Genomic DNA, 14874 nt, shown 5'->3' with positions numbered 1-14874 from the left:
TTTTTTTGGAGCTTGCACCGCGAAACTAAAATAACACGAATGACATAAATCAATTGATAATTAATAGAAATTCGTGCGTAATGATTAAATATCCCATTCTTTCATGACCACTCAACATTGATGTTCTTATTCCTTTCGGCCGCAAATTAAAATGTGGAGGCGATGAGGCGCGGGGAGGTTGAGGGTGAGCGCTCTCTAAGGGGACGGAGGGCAGCCGCCTCGCCTCGCGGGCCGATCTGGCCCGGTCCTGTCCCTGCGCTCTGCGAGGTTAGATGGATCCCCCACCCTCTAACCCTCCCTCCTCCGCCACCCTCCTCCATCTGGCATGAAAGCGGCGAGGGAGATGAGCGCTAAAACCGTGCTCAGCGCTACGTTGGCAGGCTGCCACGATTCTCCGGGACCCGAGTGGAAAGCGTGAGTCAGATAGGAGCAGACGCGGAGGCGCGGCCGGCAGCCACTCCGCTTCGCCCGGGACGTCTTATTACCTTTTCAGGGGCGATCCGGAATCACCCGGGTGCTTCCAGGCTACGGGACATGCTGGATAAACCGGACAGCTTTGGCTCTTTTTCAGCAGCTAAAAAAGCACGAGTCTTGGAGGAGGATTGCGGAGACTGAACGTTGCGCTGCAAGCAGTATCTGAGCAGCCATTTGGCGCATTTCATCATTTCGTTGGGGGTCAGCATTTTTTTTTTCCACCACTAAGAAACTGGTGCAATAAATATTATATTCGCTAGACAGGCTGTGTTATGCACGGGCAGAATAACAGACCTTTAAATGGGACTGGGGGTAGGGGGTTGTCAAAACCCGGTCTCCGTATATCTGCCTTTTCTTATTCTTGCATATTCATTCCGTGCCCCTCTCATGTTATATTAAACCCCAACTATATCTCCCGTGGGAACCAAAGGATGAAAACGTGCAATCATATACTGTAGATGAATGTGAGCAAACAGTGGCGCAATTTTAACGTTGTATTAATCTCCTCGGTAATCTGCCGATTTCTGTCTGCAGTCCAGACGTCCATGTCTGTAAAAGCCTGATCGTAAATGTTCCGTTGCAGGAAAGAAGGATGTGCGCGATTGGAATCGGTAAACCAGAGAGACAGCTAACCGGGGATACTAATCTTGTTAAGCAAATTACCGTGTATCAGCAGTCTGTCTGATAATCAAGCGCGGCTCCCAGCGCCCAGCGTCAACGCTGCTTAATGGAGAGGGGAAATTATATTTCCTGTCGTTCGTGGAGAGGAAACCGCTTACCCTATTACCAATGGGAGCTGGTGTGGCGATACATTCAGTGAAAGGCCACGATTTATCTTGCGCTCACATATTTCCAGCTAATTCTGGTGCCCGTGGGCGCGAGAGGCCTTGGCTGGCAATAATCTTGAATAACCGTCCCTCTGGATATGTTGGTTATAAAGCCTAATGCTCGGTATATATGTTAATAATTTATTTGCTTTAATACTAAACAGCACATAGACCTATGTAACGTATAATTACACCGAACAAGACATTGGATGTATTTTATAGATTTATTGCATGGCTACAGGTGGGCATATGGAAGGTAAGAATGGGTATAAAACACGGGATTCAGACACGTTCCGTCGGAAAGGGCTTAGTTGATCATTTCAGTGTCAGCTATGCTTGGTTTTCGCGGTTGCCATGGAAGTTCCCGCAACAATCACCTTCCTCAAACAAAAGCCTTTGGTGCTTCCACAACCCGGAATTGCCCTGCGAGTGTGGGATATTTGTTAGCACTGTTTAAAACCATGGGCAGCCACACAGCAACGTTAATTCCCAACATTGATAAATGAGTTTTAATACACAGATGGCTGCAAAGGAACAGCGTAAACCTCGAGATGTTTTGCTTCTATTGTAGTTTATTTGCTTCTGTCTGAGGAGGCTTTGGGGATTCCTGATTGATTGCTGAGATACTCAAGTTAAAACATATCAGTCTTCGTATTTCTGTCACAGTACTTCCACGTAATCATGAAAGTAAAAAATATTGAATAAATACCTGCTCGGTTCACGTTTTAGACACAAGTTGTGTAATCGATTAGAGAAATATGCATATATTTGAGCTTTTTTAATCAGTTAACGAATGCTTATTCTGTCGTGTTTGTCAGCTTTCCAATCTCATGATATGAGCGGTAATTATGGGGTCATGACAGTCGGGTAGGGAAGCGCTTATGTGATCTCAAGTTAGGCAAAAAAAAAAGCCGAAACGAGGGGGCACTGCTAATCCGAATGCCAGAGCTATATAACGCAGCCTTCGGAAGCGTGTCTGTGCCGCATACTAAACGACTGCCTGTACGGATCTCTTTTGTTCAGCACGCTGGGTCGGGCAGAGACCGCACCACACAGAGACGGGCCACCGTCGGTGACGGCGAGCGCTTTTAGTATCCGTTTTAGAGAAATGCCGCAGAGATTTCCAAACACGTTAAAGCATCACACCCCCACACACCCTGCACACACCGGGAAAGGAAAAAGATAGATTTTCTCATCAGCTGGCAATGCTTGGTAGTAGATTGCGGCAAGCGGTCATTAAATGCGACTCACGGGCACTGCGAGGTGAAAGCGAATAGAGGGTGTACGGGAAATAGGACTGGGCAGCGGGTAAATCTAACGCAGCCTGACAAGCTGTCCTTCAGCGGGTCAGTGAGCGGACATATCGGTGTGCTGGGACGGTCTAATTGGCCCCCAGTCCCAACTGCAGGGATCCGACATGTAAAGGGTCTGGCAGCTTCGTAATGATGAGTCGCGTTTTGCTGTCGTGGCTTGGTGGCGGCGGTTCCATTGCGGCCTGGAGCCCGACGCGCCACGGTGACTGGCTTGTCCTGAGTCGTCCTCGGTCTTCCAGCCATGCAGTCAGTGCCAAGCGAGGTGTCTTCCAGGTAACGAGGCTTCGGGCCAGTGGCTTCGCGTTGGCACTAGATGAAGATGGAGCTGTTTGGCTCCCAATAGCCTGACCCCCTGAACTCTGGCAACGCTGGTGCTAAGAAGCCCCTGACAGCATCGATCGTCCTTTCTGAAAAGTCTGGCGTGAACGAGCACTGTAACGTTGCAGGCCGTCGACGGTAAGCCATGCTGTGCTCGTGTCCTGCCATAAAACCTTATGCATTCGTAAATGAAGCTACAGTGACGTTTGTTTCCAGAGTCGTCGTCTGTATTAATTCTTGAACTTGAGTTTTGTTCGCGGGGGGGAGGCACTGCTAAGCTAATCAGTGTTACCTTATTACATGTGTAAACGTTTCTTTACCTGCTCTTTAATCCCTGCGGCTACTGGCCCGTCATCTCTCCCTCACATCATCGTTGGTAATTACCCCCTGGTCCCAGTTATATGCTGTTTGCTGTTCTTACCTACTGACTCGCAAAAAAAGAAGAAAAAAAATCCTTTTAGGGCCAAAAGCCGTTGGCAGATTGTGGTGCCACTAAACAGACCACGATGTCCCCGCTGTGCCGCCCGACTGACCGCAAGGTGCCTGGTAATTGAATTCACAGGGACAACCAGTGCCTTTGAAGAGTTTCTTAAGTTCGCTGCAACCGCTGTCTTTAATTGGAGCAGCTCAACTTATTTAATGTGTCAGACATCCGCTGACAATCCCAAAAATTTTAAATTAGCCATTAATTGGCTCTCAAAAGACAGAGGTGGCAGAATACAGGAATTGGGACCGTTTCATGTTCAAATACACCAGCACGCGGCATGCGGAGACGCCACCACAAATTTGCTAAGCAAATCAGAGATAAAGACACAGGCTTTTACATTATTATAATGAAGATGCAATCCTGACAACATTAATTCCGTACTTTAATGGATAACTGGGGCTTTGGTGAAAAATAAACATTAAACAATGAATGAATTTCTCATCTCTCTTTCTTGCCAAGGGGTTAGACTCAGACACTCAGACATCAAGAATTTAAAGCACGAAAAGCACTCTTGCTATAACTCATGCAAAGAGAATGTTACCACGTGTCCAAATTTCTGTAGGAAGCGCAGGGCGTGTATCATTGGTAGGGATTGCAACTTATATCAAATGTATAAATAGTTATATTAAATCACTGTGTATCACGTGTGTGGAAAGAAAGTCAAAACACACCCCCTCTGAAATAAGAATGCATCCTTTGGGGAGACCACAAAACAAGCTAAACTCTTTCCAAAATTGGTATTACTCGTAAACAAACAAAAAGACGTGAAACCAATACTTTTGTACAGAAGCTGAAAAGCAGGGAGGTAACTAAATACAAACAGGTCATCCACTGAAAACCGCACGTTTAAACATCAATCCATTCTGTCCATCCATCAGTCCATCCATTTTCTGTAACCGCTTGTCCTATTTGGGGTCCGGATCATATTCTAAAGTTCTGTCTAAGCCCGTTATTTATACAAGGCGTATCCCGTCTTGTGGGACCGTAACGATGCGGCTGTGGTTATCAGGGATTATGGGGTAAGGTGCAGGCCGAGCTTGGGTACGGCGGGGTTAAACGCATTCAGTGGATAGTTTGCGCAAATTGGCAGAAGCGCAGCGACCTCGGTTTCAGCGACTGGCCCGCGACAGTCTGGCCCCGGGTCAGACCGAAAGCAACCGGCAGCAGCCTGATTGGACGGAGCCCGTAGTGGGCTGATGCGCCGCCTCATGAATATTCAACAGGCGGTGTTTTTCTGCGCTCTCGGCGGCTGCCTCGGCTCCGAGCCATGCGTGATATAATTTGTTTCTTTCGTTGGCGTGACTCGCTCACTTTGGTCGTGCGCACGGCTCCTGAAAATAGATGGATTCAGTAACGCGCGGGGGGGGAGGAGACATCAGATCGCTTCCCAGTGTTGTGAGCACTTGAGTTCGCCTCTTTCTGTCCGACGTTTGGGTAGAGTGTGTCACTGCATTTGAATTTAAAATGAAGTTTTGTAACTTCAGAGACTGCAGTGTAGAGTCATCATCTTTCCGAGTTGGAGCAACGCGAACACTGGTAGCACGCTGTACGCGAACGCGCAGTACCTCCGCCCGGGACCCCCGCGCGCTTATAGTGCGGGGTCGCGGTAGCGCTGCTGAATGCTAATTGCTTTGCTGTAATCTCACACCCTCGGAATTCTTAAGCTATTCAAAAAAAATTGCTCGTAATCGAGACGCGAACAAACCTGCTGTGCCTGATCTGCTGTGCATCAGGTCATTGGAATCCGGTTACTGACTGAAAGAAAAACACCGAGGGACAGGTTCTGGAAACGCCCAAGTGTCGAAAAACAACCTCTTTATAAGCGCGAGCATGAAACCTCGGCATTATTGATGAGAAACTAAAAAGAAGAAGAGCTTTGGAGGCCCACTCCAGGGACAGAAAGTAGGTTTGACAGAAGAGCACCTAGACGTGCAGTGACGACGGTTCCCACTTTCTTCTGCTACGACAGTCTCGCTATTTTGCAAGCTGATTTGAAAAGGCGCTTAAGAAAAACTTTCCGAGTGCACACAGAAACAAGGGGAAGCTACGCTGCTTTAGTCGGCCGCATTTCATACAGGCCAGTTTCTGCAGCCTCTGGTCTTTGTATTCTGCACTTTCAGGAAGTTTGCCAACCTGCTGGTGGGTCATCTACACGCCTTTTCAAAAATGATGCAGATTTCAGATTCCTACAACCAGAAGAATTCTCTGTTTAATGCCATGAATCGCTTCATCAGTGCGGTCAACAACATGGATCAGACTGTGATGGTGCCAAGTCTTTTGAGAGACATGCCTCTGGAGGAGGAGAAGAATATGAACGCCATCAGGACGAGTGGCACTGCATCACCATGCTTTTGCGAGAGTGACATGTACAGTTACTATGTTCTCTTGAAGTCCATCAGGAGTGACATTGAATGGGGAATCGTGGCAGCTGAGGAGAGGAGGAGAGACAAGCTAGGCACGTCGGCCCTGGAGGTGTCCAGGATGGAACAGGAGGGTGAAGACGACGACCTGGAGAAGCTCTTTCATTTCCACCTGAGTGGGCTTCACACCGTGCTCTCCAAGTTAACCCGCAAAGCCAACACCCTCACCAACCGGTACAAGGAAGAGATCGGGATCGGGAGCTGGGGACACTAAACTGTTGCCCCTCACCACCCCGATGGGACGTCGTGAACCCCATGAAGTTCCAATGAATGGACGGTGAAAAGCCTGATGGTTGCGTAGCCATGGTGATATCATTTTAAGAAGAATGTCAGATTAGATGAGACGTCCCGCTCTGTGTTTCATATTGATGTAACTTACCCACATTTTTGCACTGATGTTTGCAGTGGTACTACATGGGCATTTCTGCTTTCACGCTTGTTAGTATTATGCATATTAATCTTGTGTATTTAAAATATGTAACAAACCGTGAAATGTGTAGGTTACCTGAAAGCTTTATTTATATAAGACTGCACATATATTCTTTAAAAGGCCAGTATGGCCAAAGATGATTAATATCTCAAATGATACTGAACTCAGGTCCTGTATTAAGCAATAACTAAAATATAACTTTTTTTTTTTTTTTTACAGTGAGCAAGTTGCTGTGATTGTATTACGCTAAATCTCGTATGAACCAAATAATCTATGAATGTGAATCAAATGATATTTCCGCTTACTGGAATTAATAGTTTCCATGAGATTGTTTGGGCATTATGACGTTTGCGAGAATACTTGAGAATTTTATTAATATTGCTTACTTTGTATTGAAAAATGATTGCACAGAAATATAATGTTCTTTTTTTGTTACAAATCTATCAGTATGAGTGATTTCTGTTTTCCATTATCATACATCACAGTAATTACAAACGATGATTGCTTTGTGGACTTTGGGAAACATTCGGTGCAACAGAAACCTTTCATACTGTGGCTGCGGCCACCTGCGTTAAATAATTTATCAAAAAGATACATAAGAAGACAGCTTGAAATTCAAGGGGTAGGAAAAACAAACGCAGACCAGGAGTGATGACGTTAATGCGGGACAGGTAATCTGCCCCTGAAGAACATGAACTGTCCATTCTTAAGCGTTTTGTGGAAGTCAACGCAGGTGAACTGCAACACATTCTATGATTCTCTTCTTTTTTTTGACAATTGAAACAAACCACCTTTTGTGCGTAATAATGAACCCAAAATGCCCGAAGCAAAACAGCCAAAGAATCCTGTCACAAACATGCACATTATGAACGTCTCATCTCAGAAATCAAACACTTTGAGACGCAAAGGTATTTTTCTTGTGCAGATAAAATTTTTAAGTGAAAACTAAAAACTGGTATATGCAGATAGCAAGTGCCGATCTATTGCGAAAGTCCAGGAACGAGGTTGAGGTGTGAGCTGGACGTGTCTGCATGGGCTGCACCTTCCTCTTTGCTCAGCTTCTGCTTTGCAGGTTGTCCTCATCTGAAATCCGGTTTGCTGCAGCCACGCCTTCGGTTTTGCACCGTTTGTAGATGGTTTCATCGATTCCGAGAATGCCGACAGTCTTTTGGACGGGTTCCTCTCTATCTAAAAATTTTTTAGGTATGTGCCAGACACTCCCCCCCCCCCCCCCAAAAAAAAAAAAACTGGCTTCCATGGCTTTTGGCTTTGAGGAAGAATCAATCTTTCATGAGTATAAGAGTGACATGGGACGATGGAGATAAATAATGACTTTTCGACGATGACGTATCTATTACATTTCTCAACTGATTTCTGTGGTCTGAGTGACTTGAATTTTCATTCTATGAAACAGCTGAATATTCTCCATCAATCTCTTATCCCTGCTTGTTCCATGTAGGGTCCTGAGGGTCTGGAGCTGATCCCAGAAGCTATAGGCGCGTGAATCGCCCAGGATGGGGCACAAACAAACCACTGCAAGATACACACACATCTATGGACAATTTGGCAGCTCCAGTTCACATTAGCAAGCAAACAACACACACGAAGTGTCGCGACAAAGGCTCGAACCCTGCTCTCCAGACTTACGAGGAAACCAGCACCACCTGCTGAATGTTTTTTATTGCTGAGAATGAGATCGAGTCCCTGTCTCAGAGGAGTAGTAATAATATGAAGTCTCTGGTGACTCAGCTACCTCTCACCAAGTTCCTCCTGGAATGCTGCAAGTATTGCAAGTATTCAGTACAACACAGATGTGGGTCCTAAATGTGAACACAAACCAGTTCTGCGGGTCTGCCAGCCACTGAACAATTGACAGTGATGGAAGAACGTGTTTTTGGGAGACCAGAGATCTCGCAACACTATTAGAGCGGCTAATCTGTAACTATGTGTGTGTGTGTGTGTGTGGGGGGGGGGGGTGGGGGTGAGGGGGGGGGTGGGGGGGGGGGGGTGGGGGTGAGGGGGGGGAATATGTTACAGGTTTGTCATATTATACAGATTATTGATGAAGGCAGGGAATGTGTGTGTCCTGGTTGGCATGTCACTGGATACAGCTGGAAATCCTGTGCCAATTACCCGCAGCTGCATTCAGTGATATAATGACCCCATAACAGATACCCTACTCCAGCCCTCGTGCCCTCAACACAAGGATGTTTAGAGCCCAGGGAGAACATCAGTCCTAGCAGATGGCACTGAAGAAACAGCGTAGCCCGAGAGAATACACATATCAGTGTACGATTACTGCCAGTGACAGTGCTTATTTAACTACCAGTGGTCAGCACTACTGTTCAGGAAAATCCTGGTGAACGCAGTCATCTTTGTAAGATGATCTCACATTAGGTCACCAGAAAAAAACAACTAAAAATGGGGCGTCGGTACTTATATTTGGCACATTTGTATATGCAAAAGGAATTACATCGTTCATAATTTCATTATAAACATGCCTTGAAGTGTAGTGCTTATTCTGCCCTTAACGACGTTAATAATGAAGCCAACTGATATGTAGTTTCACAGTGTTTGTATCTCATTATTTTTAGCTTCTGTAACGCGTTGCTGTGTGTTTTTCTTATTTGGTTTGTGGGTACTTTAATAAAACAGAAACCACTATACACACAAAACTGTTAGTTGTGCGTGACTGTGTCTCTGCTGCCTCATTCGTGCCATTGCCGTCCTGCCGCACGCTACGCGAAATCGTTTTTAGTAAGTTCCTTCGTCCTGTTTGTCCCCTTCTGCGCTCTGTAGGAACTCGCTGTAGCTTAGCTACCAAAGCACAAGATGAGTTTTTCTAGTCATCAAAACATTGACATGAAACCGTAACAAACAATGGAAAATAAACAAATAATGACAGCCAGCAAAAACGACAGTAGTTCCTGCGGTCGTCTTAATACAGAATTTGATGAATACCAATGTGTAAGTACAAAATAACGAAGCAAGCAGCTTTGGATGGTTAGCTACGTTTTCAATATAATATAACGTTACCACGAAGGCCAGATTAATTGCTACGTAGCTAAATAGCATCCACATAAACATCTCTCCGCGGCCTTTTCCTCTGCTTTGACCATTAACCAGCCAGGCGGCTATAATATTATAAATACTGTCAGCTACAGAGTCGTTAATGTCTTATACAATGGCGACTAAAAGTAAAAGGAAGCATTGTACCTGAACGTGTAATTAACTGTTCGTATACAATGTCGATACCCTAGTCAGTTTGGTGAAGCGTGAGTTTGACTAGTTATCGGGATCGTTAATCCGCTTATGCATAGAGATGAAAGGAGCGTCTCGTTCGGCGGCGCTATGTGCAGTTAGCCGCTAATGTGCTTTCCGACCGCGGCCGGTTGATCCGCCTTTGCAGCACGCCGCTTTCAGTTCCACAGACCGCCCTAAATGCTTGCTTTCCGACGGGGGAGGGAAGAGATCACACGCAGAGATGGGGAGAGAAAGAAGCCCCTTCTCATCACATGCAATACAAATAAGTCTCTCTGCAAACGCAGGGGATTTCTAACAAACATATAAAGAATTAATACTGATAACCGTTAACAGCAACTTCAACAAGTCAAACTGATGCTTTGATGCCAAAGGTATAAAATATAAATTGGGAAACTAGTTGAAAGTTTTTGCAAGTTGGATGCAATTATATCTTGTTGGCAGTGCTCTGTATTTAAAACATGGTTGCATAAACATTCTGCATATTTAGGAAATTTAACTGTGTTTGTATAATATGCTTGGGAAAGCTTATTGTATAATTGGGCAAGATACTGGAAATGCTCCGCATCTCTTACTGGCCTCGTTTGGGTGGCTGCTTCTCGGACTGTCTCGCTGAAACCACAGGCTCACACATGGCCGCTCTCCGCATTCTGTTTGCAGCTCGATATTTGGCAGGCGACTTTGTCGGGAGTGACCTACACGCGCTGCCCGCCCGGCGTCTCGTTCGGCGGATCAGGCCCCTTTGTTAGCAGAGGCGGCCGGTGACAGATGACACGACAGATTGCTTTCGGGGACATTCCAAGCCTCCGCCTTGCCGCCTGGGTGGCTTTTGTTTTTGTTTGCAGGACGGTTCCGGGAGGGAGGGGCATGCGCCGCGTTTCTGTGGGCTTCTCATTGTTTGCACGTCTTCAAGCGAAGCCGGTGGCTGCTGCCAGGCCAGTTTCACTCGTCCTGGCCAGAAAGTACCCGGGAATGTTCTGGAAGGCCAGTGGTGTTCCTTAAATATAAAGGCAAATTGCCTAGTTTTGGAAGCTGAGATCGCACTACCTACCCCCGCACTGCTGACAGGGCAGACGAGGTCACCATGAATGCACTTTTGATCGTCTTAGGATCTATGGCTGGTTTTGTAACACAGTGTGATGAGTGTCAGACCTCGAATCAGTATCCTAGCTGCTTTATATTGCGAATTTGTGCTGCATTTCACATGCGCTGTTCACAAAGTCATGTAAACTAATAGTACATACATTTAAAGTTAACAAGGGTCTGATGAGTCATGATAGGTTGGCGCAGTGGTTTAAGCTCAGCCACAATCTTGGACTTGTGATCGGGCCCGATCTAAGGTTTGAGCTTGTGATCAGCCCCCAGTTCAGTCTTGTGCTCGCCCCCCGACTCTGGCTGTGCACGAGGCTCTGTCTGTGATTCGTCAGTTGGCACTGAGCGAACGCATTATTCCTCAGGCCGGTAATGGCGCATTCTCTCTGTCTGCAGACGGTGATCCTCACAGTGAAAAGGGCAACGGCGACGTTCTCGTTGATAGGATGGTGAGTACACTGCGGCCGAGGCGATAACGCACGCGCTGCACTATTTCACAGCTTGCTGCCTCGTGTTAATTGCAGTTGCTTCTGTGGGAATAGCATATCTAAAACTCCTGTCTTTGGTCTTAACACCATTCCCGCTTCTGCCTTCTCCCAACTCGATTTTAAAATTCTTACCTTAAAAGTGCAATGAGAAGTTAAAGTTTGACCGAATCTTGTGCACAAATGTAGCTTTTGGTGTACTTTGAAGAGTTTTCTCGCCTTCTTACCCTTATTAAGGTCAAATTATTGTGTCTGCGTTTTTAGGTCAAGAATTTTAAAAAGCCTGGTTTAAAGGGAACAGATTAATTTCAGTTAGATATTTATGCAGGAATTAAGCCTTCTGGTTGTTTTCCCCCTATTTTCTGCACGGGCAGATAGCCGTCTTACGCTGCTGTCCTGAGAGAGTACAGCACCCCCTCATTGTTCTCCTGGGGTAACTCCACTTTTCCGTCTTAAAAGGGTTTTAATTATTTTGTGGAGTCCCAGTAGCTTAGGGCTGATGACTGGGGGGGGGGCATAAGATTGTCTGACCACTATGAGTACTAGGGCCTGGTCACTGCCCCGGCACCGTAATCACTGCCAACTCTCGCTGGTGCACTGGAGTGACACGAGCATGTCCACAGAGCAGTGCAGTGCAGATTGTATCGTGTCCCTGGAGGAGGCCGCGATCCCAGCATGCTGTGCAATATTTCCCTATAAGCGCAACACACTCTGCCTTTTGCAGAAATCATTCCGTGTTCAGAAACGTGTAACTTTTTAAAATGCTGTTTCTTTTCTCACTTCCAGTGTCTTCATGCTGTTTGTGATCTGGCTCTTCCGCCGATACAACTCCTTGGCTCAGGTAAGGTGCCAGTGGCTTCAGGTGTCTGCATGAGAGGTCATCTTCTGCTCCGGTGCTCAGTGCATTGACAGGAAGTGACATCAGCCTTGGCAAGGAGAAGGACTGGCAGCTCGTCTTCTGGAAACGTGAGGGATGGCCTAATTCTGGGCGTCTCCTCTGAGTGATGCATGGAATGCGATGGGGTGATTCTCTCTGAAGACGCCCTGTCACAGAGTGGAATGCCGTGCAGCCGCTCCTGTCCTCGTTAGCATGCTTGTTGGCATCGAGTTTCTCTGCGCATCCTGCAACCAGCCTCCAACTGGCAGCTCGTGCTTTTCAACCTGCTGTAGAAGAACGTGCCAGAAGTAATGAAAAACATTAAAAAGTTGGAAATGGAAAGTAATTATTCTGCTAATTGATTGAGAACGTGTTAATTACAGTTGAGGCCTTGTTTTTCAGGTTAGTGTTTTCTGAGAAAAACGGAAGTCAGCGTGATGCGGGGGTGCAGGGGCGGTGAGGTCATGCTGTGATTTTTTTTTTTGTTTTCTGCTTAGATTTACGAGCTGGCAGTATTTTCTGTGCCGTGTCTTCGCTTCAAAACAGTCCAGTCCAGACACCTCGTGCAAAATTGAAAGAGGCCCCTCGCTCTCGATTTAATGCATGTCCTTGAGGCCAGAATGTGAATTTAAACCTGTGCTGGGTGGGTCACTTTATGCACCCCCCCCCCCCCCCCCCGCCCCAGTGCATGAGGTTGGATGGGAGGGGGCAAGTTAAAGGGTTCAGCAACGCTCATCTTTTCATCTCACTGCACTGCACGGATAATCATAGTGCTCTGATAATTTTCGGCACGCAAAAGCCAGCCACCCCTCCACGCACGCACACACACACACACACACACACACACACACACACACACACACACACACACACACACCCTTCCCTCCTCACCCCCTCTCTTAAGCATGCAAAAATGATTAATAAAATTGGCAGGCTGAGCTGTGCTGCGCTCTCCCCCGGAGCCTGGCTAATTTACAAGAGAACAGCGGAGAGTGAGAGAGGGGGGTGCCGAGGGAGGGAGGAGGGAGAGAGCAGGGGAAGAAAATGGCGAGGGGGGGGGGGAGAGAACGATAGCTGGAATGAAAGGCGGAGGGGGAGAGAGAGAGAGGGAGTGGAGGGACAGGCAGGCTGGGTGAGGGAGCTGTAATTGGCGTCTCAGTGGAGGCGTGAGAGAACGCTTTGAAATCCCGTCCCCAGACGCCGCCCCATTACCCAGCAGAACCTCGTCTTTCCGGCTGCGGAGCGGGCCGGCGTTGTCCAGCCGAGAGCGTGGCTGCTGGCGGGGGAGTGTTGTCCCCCCCCCACCCCGGCCCTGGGCCAGGTGGCCAGGAGGGCGGCTGACAGGGCACCCTGATCTGACTGTGCAGGCATGCTGGAGATGCGGAGGGACCCCCGCATACTTACACAGACACACACACACACACACACGCAATCATGCACACACACACACGTAGTCATGTACACACGCACACGCAGTCATGTACACACACACACGCAGTCATGTACACACACACACACAGTCATGCACACACGCACACGCAGTCATGCACACACACACACACAGTCATGCACACACACACACGCAATCATGCACACACACACACGCAGTCATGTACACACGCACACGCAGTCATGTACACACGCACACGCAGTCATGTACACACACACACACAGTCATGCACACACGCACACGCAGTCATGTACACACACACACACAGTCATGCACACACACGCACACGCAGTCATGCACACACAATTGCAGGCATGTGCGCGCACACACACACACACACACACACATATATATGCACACACGCACACATACAAACACATACATACTGACTAGGAGGAATTCAGAGGCGCAAAGACCCAAATTAAAGGCCTAGATTAGTAGGGGACAGTTAGTTTCAGAACAATGGCCTCCCTTCACTGAGGATGTGGGCCAAAGGGCTCCGTAGGACACCCTGCCCCGTGCGTGAGTCTGGGAGGCTCTGCTATGAGGTTTGAGGAGATGCGTGTTGAGACTCGGCCCCTGTTCCCCGTCCCCCCCACCCGGTCGTCAGGCAGGCACACAGCTGGAGCAGCGACACCCTGCCGTTCATTTTCTGCCTAATTAGCTTTTAATTAACCCTTTTCTTTGGGAGCTGTGTGGGAATCCTCTCAAGTGCCTCCCCCCATACCCCCTCACCCCTCCACTGTAGCCCAACTCACATGCTCCCTAACACCCCCCAGAGGTACTGAGCATGGCGCAACGCACACAGCAAGCGGCTATAGGCCGTTTTGCATTACATAAAGAATGCTGTGGAACGTGTGTGTGTGTGTGTGTGTTTGCGTGCGGCTGTGTGTCTGTCTGTGTGTGTGTGCAGGCGTTCTCGGCCTGCTCATTGCCGTGGTTTTGCAGTAGCTCTGCTCCACGTTACGCCGCTCTGATAATCACTTATCGGGGATCCGGAGGCGCGGCGGAATCTGGAATGAAAGGTTCCCAGCGGGGAGGGGGGCGTGTATTCCCTGGGGGGCGGGGCTGTGCACTCAGTTGCTCTGCCTTTGATAGTTTTAGCACACAGGGCCTTCCTCCTCTTTTTCCTCCTCCTCATCTTGCCCTTCCGCTGCCGACTGACGTGGCTGTGTGTTTCTACCAGATGTTGAAGCTCGTAAATGATGTGCCGGGCAGGGTCTCACGCCACCCACCCGCCCGTCCTGCAGACCCCTCCCACCAGCTTGCGTGGAGCTGTGGCGGCGGGGCCCTGTGCGGGGCGGTGGTGGCAGGCGATGACAGCAGAGCATATGGTGCTGTGTTTGTGTTTGAGGGCTTCCGCCACGTGCTGTTTATCCAGCCTGTTTGCACATCAGGCTGTGTTTACCGCCGTCTCTCTGCAGCGCCCCCGCTGTCCTC

General features: G+C 48.1%; 2 protein-coding genes across 2 annotated transcripts in view; both read left to right on the top strand.

Moving 5' to 3' along the window:
* The first annotated feature begins 4740 nt into the window (after positions 1-4740).
* On the top strand, positions 4741-6708 carry mid1ip1a (MID1 interacting protein 1a). Its single transcript, XM_048999183.1, has one exon. It carries the CDS (start codon positions 5586-5588, stop codon positions 6051-6053), a length of 468 nt encoding a protein of 155 aa, XP_048855140.1. The 5' UTR covers positions 4741-5585; the 3' UTR covers positions 6054-6708.
* Positions 6709-8346: 1638 nt separating this feature from the next.
* si:dkey-100n23.5 (cyclic AMP receptor-like protein A) overlaps positions 8347-14874 on the top strand; it is a 66261-nt gene continuing 59733 nt past the window's right edge. The window contains 3 exon segments of the mRNA XM_048999166.1: positions 8347-9236; positions 11019-11071; positions 11894-11948. Of these exon segments, the coding sequence (XP_048855123.1) occupies positions 9150-9236; positions 11019-11071; positions 11894-11948 (195 nt within the window). The 5' untranslated portion in view covers positions 8347-9149.

Source organism: Brienomyrus brachyistius, unplaced genomic scaffold, assembly GCF_023856365.1.
Source record: "Brienomyrus brachyistius isolate T26 unplaced genomic scaffold, BBRACH_0.4 scaffold44, whole genome shotgun sequence".
NCBI classification, from domain to species: domain Eukaryota; kingdom Metazoa; phylum Chordata; class Actinopteri; order Osteoglossiformes; family Mormyridae; genus Brienomyrus; species Brienomyrus brachyistius.
This window is presented reverse-complemented; position numbering and strand designations above follow the sequence as displayed.